Source organism: Saccostrea cucullata, unplaced genomic scaffold (genome assembly GCF_032062105.1).
Source record: "Saccostrea cucullata isolate Sc308-1 unplaced genomic scaffold, CSIRO_AGI_Scuc_v1 ctg765, whole genome shotgun sequence".
Lineage (NCBI taxonomy): Eukaryota > Metazoa > Mollusca > Bivalvia > Ostreida > Ostreidae > Saccostrea > Saccostrea cuccullata.
Window position 1 is genome coordinate 238,165 of NW_026932784.1, and position 14,336 is coordinate 252,500.

The 14,336-nt window shown below is 31.8% G+C and overlaps 1 protein-coding gene across 3 annotated transcripts in view; it reads right to left on the minus strand.

Moving 5' to 3' along the window:
* Positions 1 to 4,611: 4,611 nt before the first annotated feature.
* The window catches only part of LOC134236149 (alpha-(1,3)-fucosyltransferase fut-1-like), a 16,761-nt gene continuing 7,036 nt past the window's right edge, over positions 4,612 to 14,336 (minus strand). For all 3 annotated transcript variants that reach the window (XM_062718324.1, XM_062718323.1, XM_062718327.1), the window contains one exon: positions 4,612 to 7,191. In XM_062718324.1, the coding sequence (XP_062574308.1) occupies positions 6,048 to 7,191 (1,144 nt within the window). In that variant the 3' untranslated portion in view covers positions 4,612 to 6,047. The remainder of the gene's footprint in view (positions 7,192 to 14,336) is intronic.

The following is a 14,336-nucleotide window of genomic DNA, read 5'->3' on the forward strand; positions in this document are numbered from 1 at the left end:
TGACTCGTGTAACGAAACAACCTTGTTTTCATTAATGTAAACCCTGTAGGCCTAGAAATGGGATACTTAACAAGCTTGAATCAATTTACTTCAAATATTAAAAAATACTTGTGTTCATTGTATGTGGAAGAACGTGTGCCTTTGAGGTGCCTAAATTATCCCAATCTATTTTTGTCCTATTAAACAATTTCTAAGCTCATATTACTTCCTTTATATTCTTGTCCGACTCATGTTACAATTGCCAACCCTTGCCAAAACTGCTACATGTGTACCTGACTTGCATGTATCAATATGATACTCATGCTCAAAACATTTTTTTTCTGAAAAGCTTCACACACAAGCTAGTATAAGAGGACTTACGTACCCTGTGTCTTTTATTTCATAGATAATCATCTAGGGAATGACATTATTGAAGCAGTTTGAAGACGTGATAGTTAAAGAACTGGTTTTATTATTGCCCGTAACTCCTGGGATCATCGAAGCGAGACTTGCAAAGTGTACACATGCACTATTGAATACAGATTGTTTTGTGATATGAGCCACTTAAATCCGTTTTATTATGTTTTCCTGACTTGAGAACTACAAAAATATATGCATTTAAAGTACATACAAAAAGGGATTTTCCTACGAAAGACGAATAGGGCCACATAAAAAAATATTTTTATCTCGTAATTACGAGAAAAGATCTCGTTATAACGAGAAAAGATCTCGTTATTACGAGTTAATTATCTCGTAATTACGAGATCTTTTCTCGTAATTACGAGATAATTAACTCGTAATAACGAGATCTTTTCTCGTTATGAAGAGATCTTTTCTCGTAATTACGAGATAAAAATATTTTTACGAGTTAATTATCTCGTTATAACGAGAAAATATCTCGTTATTACGAGTTATTTATCTCGAAATTACGAGTTAATTATCTCGTTATAACGAGAAAAGATCTCGTAATTACGAGAAAAGATCTCGTAAATTACGAGTTAATTTCATTGTAATTACTCTTTTCTCGTTATTACGAGAAAAGATCTATAAAAAATGGTGCGTTTCATTGTTCTACTCTTTTTTCGTTATAACGAGATAATTAACTCGTAATAACGAGATCTTTCCTCGTTATTACGAGATCTTTTCTCGTAATTACGAGATAAAAATATTTTTTTTATGTGGCCCTATTCGGCTTTCGTATTTTCATGGTCCATACTGATAATTTTTCAATTTTTATTTAGATTGAAGTTTTGATGGGGACTTATTTTGGGTAAAATTAAAAAGAGCAATATGTAAATTTAAGTGTATCAAAATTCATATTTCTAACAATGAAATCTTCCATTTTTCAACAAATTATGTTGGTTTGTCAAGCATAAAGTTCTCAACTTAACAAGTATCTTTCCTTTAGTTATAAGGGCGTCTATTTTAAAAGAACAGGTAATTTTATTTTGAAAAGGAAGAAAAAACATTTTTTGTAATAATTTTTGAATTGATCTGCGTTACATGTAAGTTTGTTAAGTATACTTAAAGTTAGTTATCAGATAGATTACCCGTTATGATGATTTCTCCGCTTGTGTAGCTATAATAAAAGTTATAACAAGAATTAGGCGTCTTACTTATATACATTGTATCAGTTTGTTGAATACGACATAAACTGCACGAGTTTTTCAAAAAGCCTCTTTTTTAAAAAAAAAAAAAAAAAAGGAGGACTGCACTTAAAACCGGGGATTTAGTTTTTTCAGTAACTTATGTTGCTTTTATATCTTATCTTAACCTTATTACCCTTAATTTTCTATATATTTCATGCTCAACGCATGAACAGCCTCCAAAACGAGGTAAGTTATTGACAAACAAGTTGATGAAACAAGAATATTAGACGTCCCGTTTAAAAGCAACATTTCATATGTTCTATAATTGATACAATGACCTTGTGTGCAAATACAGTCTATCAATAATTATTTAAGTCAAATGCTGACTGGCGTTTTTTTTTTTTTTTTTTTTTTTTTTTTTTTTAGTTCTTTATTTACACATTGAATTGACGCCGTAGTTTTCCGTTATTTCCCGATCATGGCAAGGAGCAACGGCGGGTGTCAACGATCGGCAGGGGATGCTCACTCCTCCATGGCACCTGATTCCACCTCTGATGTTTCACAGGTACGCGTTTGCTCTGCTCTGCTCCTAACTTGTATTGGTTAATTAATGGGCTTGAGAATGTTTTAGTGAGTGTCAGTGAGACACGCTACTTACAGGTCACATTACGTGTCGAAATCTTACTTGTGCTAGGGAATTGCATGGTTAATTATATTCAGTATGTTACAGTCCTTTATAACAACAGGTCGAGGATATGAGAACAGACAGTTTTTCCTCTCCTTTTAACCCTAAAGCGCATGTTTGTTTATTACTGGTATTTTTCTTTTATTTTTTTCAAAAGTTCCTGCATGTTTCATTTAATTTATCACAATGTTCCTCTAAAGACATACATTCTAGTGTTTTTTTTCTCTCCATTTTTAGTATGGAATATATATCATCTGAAATGATTTCTTTCAAAGAAGCAAAATATTAGGGCACAACCCTGACTATGAAATTTTCATTTTTGGTTCTTTTTACTTTTATTATATAAAAAAGAGATATGACTACAAATGTTCTGTGACCGAATTTCTAACGATTTAAATTTGAAATCAAGGAAATGTATGAGAATCCATTTGAATTTATTAAATGCAGATTTTGATACAATGTGCCTTTTAGTAAAGAAAAATATTATAGAAGTCCCTAAGTTTTCTAACAACACTGGATCCTGGAAAGGTATGCATGGATCTATGAACGTTCTTCTCTGCAGATTATACTTTGAAGCAGTAAAGATGGAGCCATTCATGTGTCATATGCATGAGTGACATTGAGTGTATAATTATTTATAAACCTCCGCAAGTAATTGTTGGAACTTTTACTGGTAAATTTAACACAAGAATTCCACTTAAAAGTCTACTTTTATTTAAATTCATATTTATTTAAAAGGTTTTTTTTTTAAGAGTTTAGTTCAAATATTGCTGCAAAACGTTTGTTGTCAGAAGAAACCTTTGTGGCCCTTTAAAGGTAAAGGAAAACTTCAGAATTTCAAATGAGAAAATCTATACCGCTGGGATTGCTTTTAGTCATATCGATTTACGTTCCGGGTGTTGATTTCAGGCCAAATGCACAAAAAGTTTCATTTAAATCGTTTAGATTTTAAGTCAGTGTATTTTTTTTATCAGTTGTACCTGAAATAATGATGATGAACAACTAATAAAAATGAAATCCTATTTAAGATACTGTGTACCCCTACGGATTATATACCTGACCTGACCTGAACTAACCTCATTGACCTCCGAGGTGTTACTGTAGCACGTCATAATAGCTCAGTCGGTTAGTGTGTTCGCTACATTTTGTATATCCGTGATCGGGAGGTCATGGGACGCGACGGACATAAGTCGATAATTCTAAATCAAGGTAACAACTATTCCTTCAGGAAGAGCTCGAAGATGTGGGGATTTTGGATGGGCTCATAGAAATCCTGGCCCCGTATTATGAGAGACGATGGTGTATTAACGGAAAAGATCCCACACTGCTCATTAGTCAATCGCTCTTAGTGCCAAACAAATTTCTAAATTAAAGCATGATGACATCTCTGAGAAGAAACCCCTAAATTGTCATAAAACAATATCAATTAATAAATTGTATAATTATATTATTTGTGAGTGAAAATATATTTGACACAAATGAAACACAAATGTAATATTAACGAAATCACGTGATAAGTGCAGAAGCGTCCAGCTAGGTCCCACAATGCGGAAACTACTTTTAATGACAACTGTGAGTTTTCACAACTACGACCTATCTTGTGATCCTATTTATCAAATCAGATCAATTTTGTGTTTTTCTTTTTAAGAGTGTTGGGAAGAAAAGGTATATGAGTAATTGTCTTGTGAACAATAAACATATTCATTGCAAGTGATAAGAATTGTGTATCATTTAATACAAATCCCAGTACTAAGCAATTAAGGGGCTGCAGTATTCAGAGTGATTATGCTGAGGATATGCAATTAGTAGGCATAGAAAAGATGGCAGAAGAGTGTACAATGGCTGGCTTAATTTCTTAGGTATCAATTTAATCACATATGTATGAGATTACTATCCACTGCAGTGCATCACAAAGGAGAACTCCTGTTTAAGTGTATATTGAATGAACGGATCTTGTCCTGAAACTGGGATATCGTTCAACTTGATTGCAGTATAGTTACATGTACAAAGAATTTACCATGTGCAATCTTTTTTATATCTTTACCACAAGAACAAACATGATTGAGAATACAATTGAAGGACAAAAAGTATATGAAAAATAAAACAAACTATCGGGTACATAGAAAAGGCGAGAAAACACTTTAAGTGAGACAAAGGGGGAATCAGCCATGTCTCTTAATGAAAATCAATAATACGAGTTAGTTATTCAGTCATCTGATCTAAACTTTGAGAGTAAATCTGACCGAAATTCATGCAAAATAGTGAATAGACGGGAAAATGCTGTATAAGCAATATCTTAAATAATATACCGTGGTAATTAATGTTTCAGTAAAAGGCTGCAAAATTAATTCCAGTACGAACAAAGAAAAAACATTTTATTGATTAAATTTATATCTGTACAAATAATTATATAAAGTACAGGATTTAAAAAGATGACATATTGTATCATTGATATGTATATAATTGTGTTTTTCGTTATGGAACAGTTCAGACTGAAAAAAAATCCGAAGGGATGACATGCTTATAGCGCTGATTCCTGTCTGATAAATTGCAATGATTTTTTGAATAAATAATGAGGATATATATACTATTCAGATGATGTAAACATTCAACTGTGAACATGATATGTTTTAGACTTCAAAAGTTTCAAATGCAAATTTGAATTATAATAATGACATTATAGGTAGAAGATACAATACAGAAATTTACAAAGGAGCTCAACCGAGGAATGAGAGATAAAAAGGCTGCTGCTCTGTATGAAAGATTAAATATATAGGGATTTTTATTCAAGATAGAATGTACAAAATTGACTACCTTCTGCTATGAAAAGAAACCTTTATAAACAGTCGAGAGACCTGTTAAAACAAACGAAATAATCAGGAAAAAACTTCAGATGGTAGGTATTTGGTAAATGTATTAAAAACAAAAAGACAAACAATACTGAATAATTCATTAAATGGAAATGAAAGTAGTACTGCAACATACATGGACAGAGCAAAAAAAAAAACCCGACAGAGATCCTACCTCTCTGATTGATTGTAACCCTTAAAGAGACAAAGACACAGTTTCAGTTATAAATTTTCAAATTATTTTTCTATTTTTTACAAATATTTGACTAAAAGTTTTTCTAATGATGATCAAAAATTTGAATTTCGGTTGTCGGGATACAAGACAGATTTAGAGCTCCAAACCTTTGTTATCTAAACAGGGTCCGTGTCATGTTTTTGTTTACACATTTGTATACATACGTAATAATTATATTGTTAAATATACTAAATAAATATATGTTCATTCAAAGCAAATATTTTCAATAAAGAAGTTAATTCTAAATAAGATTAGACAGTTTCTAGTGATTTGCTGAACTCCTTTTTGTTATAAATTTATTCTTCTATATGTAAACAAACACAAGGCACGAGCCTTGTTTACATTATGAAGATCTTTCTGTATCTCGTTTGTTAATCAACAAATGATGTTCAAATTTTTGCTTATCATTAGATGATGCATTAGTTAGGAATTGTAAGCATTAAAATTGGTTTAAAAAATCAGCTGAAACTGTGTCCATTTCCCTTTAAGGCATGCTGATCATTTATACATATTCTACACAATCTATACATTTCAAGTAGCAGATTTACAGAAAAAGTATAGGAAAGGGTTTTTTTTGTAAATGATTTTAAAAAACTTGATTTTACGATTATGTTCGACGGGGTTTCATTCACTGAACTTTAAAAAGCACAATTTTAAAAAATCGGCAAGTTGGATTTTGGTAGTTGTTTCACTCGAACATTTCATTCAAATCAGCATTCACCATGAGAAAAATAGCGTTGCATGATGGTTCCTTTCGGCCGCTCAGGCTTCCCATTAGTCCTATCCAAAATGTCACATATCTGGCACATTGAGTTTAAAAATACCTCATGAATACCAATTTCATAATATTTGTCTTTTTCTTTAAGGTACTGCGTAAACAAAGTTTCATTGGAGGCTATTTCTTTGATTTTCTCTGCCAAGGCCTTCGGCGAAGGAAAATCCAAAGCACTTATAAAAGAACCTTTAGGTAAATACTCAGGTGCTGTTGATGGGCCGTTTATAACGGGTACCATATTAAGATTTTCCAAATACATGTTGTAAGTTTTCTCCGTGGTATAATCTTCACATATATTATTTTCGAAAGAAAAATAAAATTTATAGTCTCGAGAAAAGTTTCGCAAACACTCTGTTATAAATGGCGTTCGAATTAAGCATTCACCATTTCCACACGTCCCAAACATATCAATATCTAGATACTTTTTCAGTTCTTTTATGCGATTTCGTCGATTAGATGGCACAGGACAGTGTCCGGACATCCAGACACCTAATTTCTTCTTCTTTCTGAACACTTCTGAATAATCCTTGTCTAAAGGTTTACTCCGCTTGATTAGGGTCCCATATGGCCTATAGATGTCCGACTTCCTACGGTATGACATTAACCAATCTAATTTAGCTTCAAAATTTTTTGAGGGCCTCGACATGAACGCAGTGTTCTCCATTGTGTTAAAAACCCACATTTGGTTGGGTTTTTTAGGAGGCGGGTTTCCTCCCATGGTAGAATGTGTAAACAATACAACGTCACTTTTATGTATATCTGCTGAATTCTTTGAAAACAAGCAGTTAGGATGCTTTTTACATTTCTTAGCGTTGGCATAATTAAAACTATCCACTAGATAAAAAGGTATATTGTACCACAATATTCTATATTCCTTTTTGCTTTCCTGGGATGAGTTGTAACTTGTCGGACTAATAGTAGATATTTTGTCCCTTTTTTGGTTCGCTGAGGGTCCCTGATAAATTGGCGTTTTATCTATTACTTCTGTGCTCGTAAACAGTTCAAACAAGAGGAAGAAAAATCCTGTTGATATGAAGAATACAATGAAGACCCGCACGGAAAGTTCCATTTGTGGAGCCCTGAAAAGATATCAAAGTTGTTGTTAAACACAAAATGTTTCATATTTCTTTTCAGCAATTCCTTAATATTAACGAAAGGGCATATAGATATGATAAGTCAATGAGTCAAAATCATTTGTTTCTTTTAAGATATCAGTATAAATATACTGCGAAAGATTTATGAAAATTATGAGTATATAGCGAATAAATGACAACTTAACTGTACATAAAATCAAGAAAAGACTGCACAATATACGTGCAAGAAAAAAAATGTATCTTCCGTTTCAGGTTTTTTTCGTGTATGTCAATGTCACGCACATACAATAGGGAGGAAGAAGTACAGGAATATTTTCATGCTGGCCTGGGGAATACTGAAATTATTTTTACTTTTATTTTTCTCCATAAAAATATTTTTTAGCATCTGAAACCTGTAATTTTCTGAAACCTAATACTTTCAGGAATGGAACAAAATGTACACGGGTCATGCAAAAACTTTACAATTTCCCCTTTGTGTGTCACGGTGTGTCTTTCATATTTTCATACAAATAACTGAAAATATGTTTTTTATAACAAAGGCTTTCGTATTTTATCGTCAGAATACGATGGGTACAACACGATATCAGGTAAACTCCGCAATAGTGTATTCTAATCAATATCTTGCCACAGATGGATATGGTGTAGACGACAGCTCACTCTTCTAATTTCAGTGCAAATCATTGCCCTTTCATAAAAAATATAGCTTATCTTTATCTTTGACTACATCCCCGAGAATCTATATGTTGAATAGAGATACATCAAATAGGTTCAGCTTGAACAGTAGTCAAGCTTATCATTTCACTGGAATATGTCGAATCAACATAGAATATGAACCCGATTTATATTGTTAATTGATAAATCTCTATGTCGAATGCATTTATTTTGACTTGGCCGTGAGCCTCTTTATGACTTGCTCTCCTTTAAATGACCTTATCAACCGTCCTCGCTGTTGTCTCTTTAATATCTCTTTGAAAGTGAAGTGTTTTAAATAGAGAATAATACATACCCTTTTCCATATCACATCCTTTATGAGCCCGAGACACCAATATCAGCCAGAGGGCCGAAGGCCCGAGGGCTGATTTTGGTTGAGGGCTGATACAGGATGTGATGTGGAAAAGGGTATGTATTACATGTATTATGTTTATTACATATTTAGTAATATAATACAGCACACATTAATCAAGTTGAGAACAAAATAAGTAAATAATCATAGATGGACTTCTTACATACATGTACATGGTCTATTGTCTCATATGGTTTGGGATTGTTTCTACTTCTATTTCAATGCACTTAATCCATAATATGAAAATAATCTATTTATTTGTAAATTAGATTATCCTTATTTTCAAAAAGTCAAAATTCAGGAGGAATGCCACGCCAACTTTTTATTTTATAAATCTCTGAGTCAACCTATTTAAACAATGGTTTCAGCATTGAAAGGCCGACATTAACTCTTAATTATCTTATATGATTCTTTTTGTATTTTTTCAAAGAAAATTCCAAAAATTATTTACGTCCAAATTAAATGCTTTCTTGTAAAAATTTTGCTGTAAATGAATGCATCACATGAATATCTAATAAATTATGTAAAGAAAAGCCGTATAGATATTAAATCTTTTTAAATAAAAAATTATTTATGAAAATAAAACACATAATTTGTGAATATTTTTTAAACTTGTGGTTAAAATCTTCTTAAAACCAGTCACAACTGGGGAGAACATGTTCATTTATCATATTTATAAAAGAAATTGAAACGAAATAGCCAAATTTTAGAGAATTTAATTTTTTTTATTGATTTTGGACAATCCAGATCAAATTTAAACCGATCCCAACCATAATTGTACAATTATTGGAAATAAATAACTTTTCCCCAAGAACACTAGTCTGATTAGATGTTATAAGGGTTAAAACATTATTGAACCTGACAATAAAATAGATTTCTTCATTGTAAATACATGAAAAGGCAATAAATTATTTTATTCAGTTTGTATTAATTTTGATCGGGATCAGTTTAATTTTGATCGGGTTAGGTCCAAATATTAAAAAAATTAATTTCTCTAAAATTTCTCAATTTCGTTTCAATTTCTTTTAAAAATATGATTGACAAACATGTACTTAGTTGTGACTAGTTTTATGGTGTTTTTAACCATAGGTTTAAAAAATGTTCACAAATAATGTGTTTTATTTTCATAAATAATTTTTTATTTAAAAAATTTAAAAGTCTAACCAGCCTTTCTTTACATATTTTATAAGATATTCATATGATGCATTCGTTTACAGCAAACTTTTAACTCGAAAACAACTTATTTGGATATAAATATTTTTTTTTCATTTTCTTTGAAAAAATATTAAAAAAAATAATAATAATATAAAATAATTAAGAGCTAATATCGGCCTTTCAACATGTTCAATGCTGAAACCATTGTTTAAAAAGGATGACTCAAAGATCTATAAAATAAAAAGTTGGTGTGGCATTCCACCTTAAGAACGTAGAAGTCGTCAATGATTGTATCACTAATCTCACTCAAAATCTGGTGGACCCTTCAGACTCATAATCAACTGACTTGCACATTCTCTCGATGACCATTCATTCCATCGGGCTACTTCTTCAATTTGCATGAAAAATTCTGTAATTTCACAAATATCATCAAATGAAGGGGTTTTTATTTCCTTACGTTTATTAGCAGAACCACTAATTACACTATCCCATCTTCTATCTGACCTTTGACCTCTAGATAGACTGGTATCTGAATAACAAACACTCAGATTGTAAATTTTTAAATCTCTCTTTCTCAGCTTTCGTTCTCTTAGAACATTCAGCAGTAAGATTTCCTATTTGTCTGTCTAATTCTCTCAAATTCAAAACTCTCTCTTGCTCAGTATCAAAACGAACGCTTCTGTTAGAGCGTGCTGGAGTAGATGTCTCAAAACCCCGACCATATCTTAAATCCTCTGATGACATTTCTAATTCAATTCTAATTAAACTAAGTATTTCAAAATAAAGTAGTTGAAAAAAAGATCGAAGTTTGAAATCCACAAGTGAAATGTTTTACAACATACCTCACTCTAAGCCCAAGCAAAAGTGAATTTATTTGTTTTACTAGACAATATAGATTTCAGCCAAGCCCGGGTCACTGAATAGGACTCACATCGTGTAGCACGTGTCTAAACAAGGCACTACCCACGACAATGAAAATCCTATCCTGGTCACGGTTCACCAAACAATGTAGCAGGTCTGGTGTTCTTATAGCCTGTATTTCGCGTTGTGTTTATTTTTTTGTTTTGAGACGACTTTCTGAACATAAGACCTCTACATTAGATTATACCTCGGAAATATTTTGTAAATTGAAACTGTCAAAAATCTTATTGGCCGAAAGATAAAAGTGGGCGTTTCTTAATAAAACATGGATAATTTACATCCAATCGCATCATCTCGGGTCTTTCCGTCAGAGGTCGGAAAAACAACCTCGAATGTATTAATATCACTGGATGTTAAAAATTTATACATTTCCTGTTTATTCAAATATAGGATAGACTGAGTTAGAAGTCCCTTCTGTAGTATGTTTTAGGTAATATCATTACATTGAATAAAGTTAAACTCCATATTCCACAGATAAATCGTCTCCATGCATTTATTTCAAAGATCGTGAAAAGGGAGGGTTGTAATGGCGTCTACCGTATACATTCGAGGTCGTTTTTCCGCTAGTCGGAAAGGCCCGAGAAGTTGCGATTGCCCTAATCTGCCACAAAACCAAGGTCCCGTGCAGCGTTTTTTCAAATATTGACAATTGTAATTAAGAGCAGATTTTATAATATAGTTCAAATTCACGTAGTTCATTTTACCATGACGATCAATTTCAAAAGATGACATAGGATTTTTGGAAGATATTTTCTTGAAGTTATGGGATTTGATGAAGTAGGGTATTGTTATATTCAGACTTTTGGATTGATTGATCTAATTTTTTTTTACGTCCTGTTCTTGATTTTTTATTTAAACAATATTTTATTATGTATGAATTTAATATAACAGGATTTGACAGCAGGTACTGCCTATACAGTGTATAAATCCTCTACATAAAACAAATTATCTTAAATTTTAGATGATGTACTTGAGTACGTGTATCTTCATTAATTAGCTTTGAAATGAAGCAACAACAACAAAGTTCACATTTGGTGCAAACATTTCTCGTGATCAGAGATAGTGCCATAAACCATATTCAACTTTTAATTTGAACAAGTTTCATCCACTTTTTAGCCCATTTAAGTAACGCCTCGGGGACTTTCAATATGAAATTTAATCAGTATTTGCATAGACATAGATCGAAAGTTCGTTTCAAGTAGGCATTTGAAAAGAACCTCTTGAAATAAAGAGGGGTCATCACTCAATTTTAAAGAAATTTAAAAATGAGTATTTCAATGTGAATAGGGCAGTCCATAAGAAATTGAATAGAAATACTTAATTAGCTCCTGTATGTTGGGAGGTTCCAGTTTGTGATTACACATGTGTGTTTTGATAGCAACACATGAGACAGATATGGAGATACGTGTAACGAACAGTTTTCAAGATCAAATGTCCACTAAACAATACAAATCAGGAGCAGAGCATATTCGGACCTCTAAAACATCAGAGATTGGATCAGGTGCCATGGAGGAGTGACCATCCCCTGCCGACCGGTCACAAATGGTAATGTATTCAAACCCATTAGAATGGACAGGGGGAAAAAATTCCATGTAAATGAGACCAATAATTGACGAGGTCATTGAAATGAAATAAAACATATTATCAATTGGTAGTTACATGTAACTTCTAAAGAAACTGGCTTTGAATTCATTCCAAGTGTTGTAGAGTTCTGTTTAAAATTAATGGCAGATTGGGTGTTACATTGACATTGTTAAAAGAATTTTCGTGTATATATATAATCCCATGCAGTCTTTTAATCCGTTAGTTAACCTTAAATCTACACGTGTAGATATTCTCATTGAACTTTAAATGTTCTGCTCTCAGATTAAGGTCATTTGAACATATAATGTACCTTTCCCTTCGAAAGATATTCCTAAAAAACAACTAGTGCATATTTTCAAATGTTCTCATATTTTAAATAAGCTTCAAAAACATATTTGTACTGTTTAATTATTTTTAAGATCAGTTACTGTTATTTTCACCTATTTAACAAAAATATATATTTCATATGTCATATAATCAAAACACACTTAGTGATGAATTACATAGTAATGAATTATTTTGGTAAATTTTATTGTTTACACATTAAAAGTTTAATTTTAAAAAAACCAGTAATTAATACATTGTTTTTGCTATGCAAAAACCAATGCAATCTTCCCTAGTTATTATAGGAATCTTTATCTGAAAATTCTAATTATGTCACAAAATGTATTTTCGATATTAGTTAAATATACAGGCTATCCCTGTATGAAAAAAAGCATGTATCCTTATAAACTTTAATATATATGGTAAATGGATTCTATTTCTGGATATTCGTGTCCATTTAGAGAATATTAAAAGGACGTAATTCAACTTATTTCAGCCCAATTAAAAAATTACAACATAAAAAAGTGCAATCAAAAATTCTTCATTTCCTTGTAGTTAAACAGCTGGACTGAAATACTACATATTGCATCATTTCATTTGTGTAAATCAGTCTGAAAATGTGTTTAACAACAATGGCAGATACAATGAAGCGCATTGAAGTGGTAAAATTTTCCATTTGGACAAAACGTTCTGAGTCATGTTTTGAACGTCAATTATAACATAACGACACGCCCATTTGCTTTTTCGTTGTTACATTTTGGGTTATTTTATATTTGCATTGAAGACAGCGCAAAATGTAATATAGCAATATGTAATAAAACAAATATTATTAATCACTGTATAACTATGGACACGCAGAAACAATCCATTTTATTATTGGAGAGAAAGAAAGAGAGAATTTCGTTTTGCAGGCTTGCAAGGCACGTGATTTGTATGGAAAAGTATGGAATCATAATATTGTCAAACCCTCTTCCCGCTAAATATTTACGCCTGTCAGTAGAAATGAATACTCTTTTTTCTAGATTTATCGCATTTGTCTATCAAAATGCAAAGGTACACTGGTCAATAGAATGACACCCCCTTCCAACAACAACAACACCCCCCCCCCCCTGCATGCATGTTTCATATTTTGCAACGCCGTTAATTTGAATATTAAACTCATTTTCAATACATGTAGCTAATTAAATAGATATTTATTTAGTATAATGTTTCATTTTCCTTTCTTCTGTCACTACTGTTTTGAAAATTGTACTCAATCTGAATGACAAAAATGTGTGCTATTACAATTTGTTTTCTTGCCTTTTGCTTAATCTTCACGAAAATTGTAACAACGCAAAATGTAATAATCCAAAAATCGCATTTTTTCATTTTGCGTTATTACGTTTTGCGTTGATCTCGACGCAAAATGTAATAACGCAAAATGTACATGTAATAATCCTCAAAGTGTAACAATCTGGGTTTATTACATTTTGCGTTGTAACAACACTGCTTACCTTCCTATCAAGATTAAGGATTTTATTTTTTATGTTTGTGGAGAGGGGGTGGATTTGCAGCTCTAATCTGGATTTGATTTAAATAAGAAGTGTCCAGTCAACATGTACACAAACCGCGTCGTACACAAAAAGTCCACTCGTACATACTGTAAATCAGAAGTCAACTTGTACACAAATCAGAAGTCAACTTGTGCACAAATTAGAAGTCAACTCGTACACAACGTTTTATTTACAATTGTTAGTTTTTATATGAATAATGTGCAAGAAACATATATTGACGCAAGCGTCAAAAATCGGCCGCAGATCAATTAATTGTTCCTTTCATGAAGTAATTATAGAAACTGAAATTTGCGTGTCCTGTTATCAAAATTTCTTTTATTTATCTGTTAAAATATCTCCTTGACATGAATCACTTCCTACGACATTGACGATTTTCTTCATGAATATTACATGTATATAGATCTCGGATGGAAGTTTGATGTTTATGTATAGTTTTTACCTAAAAAGTACAAAACTAAAGTTTAAACTTAGCTATAACTATAGATAGCTTTACTTTCATAAAAACGCAACAAATATGTGGGCTCCTCGCT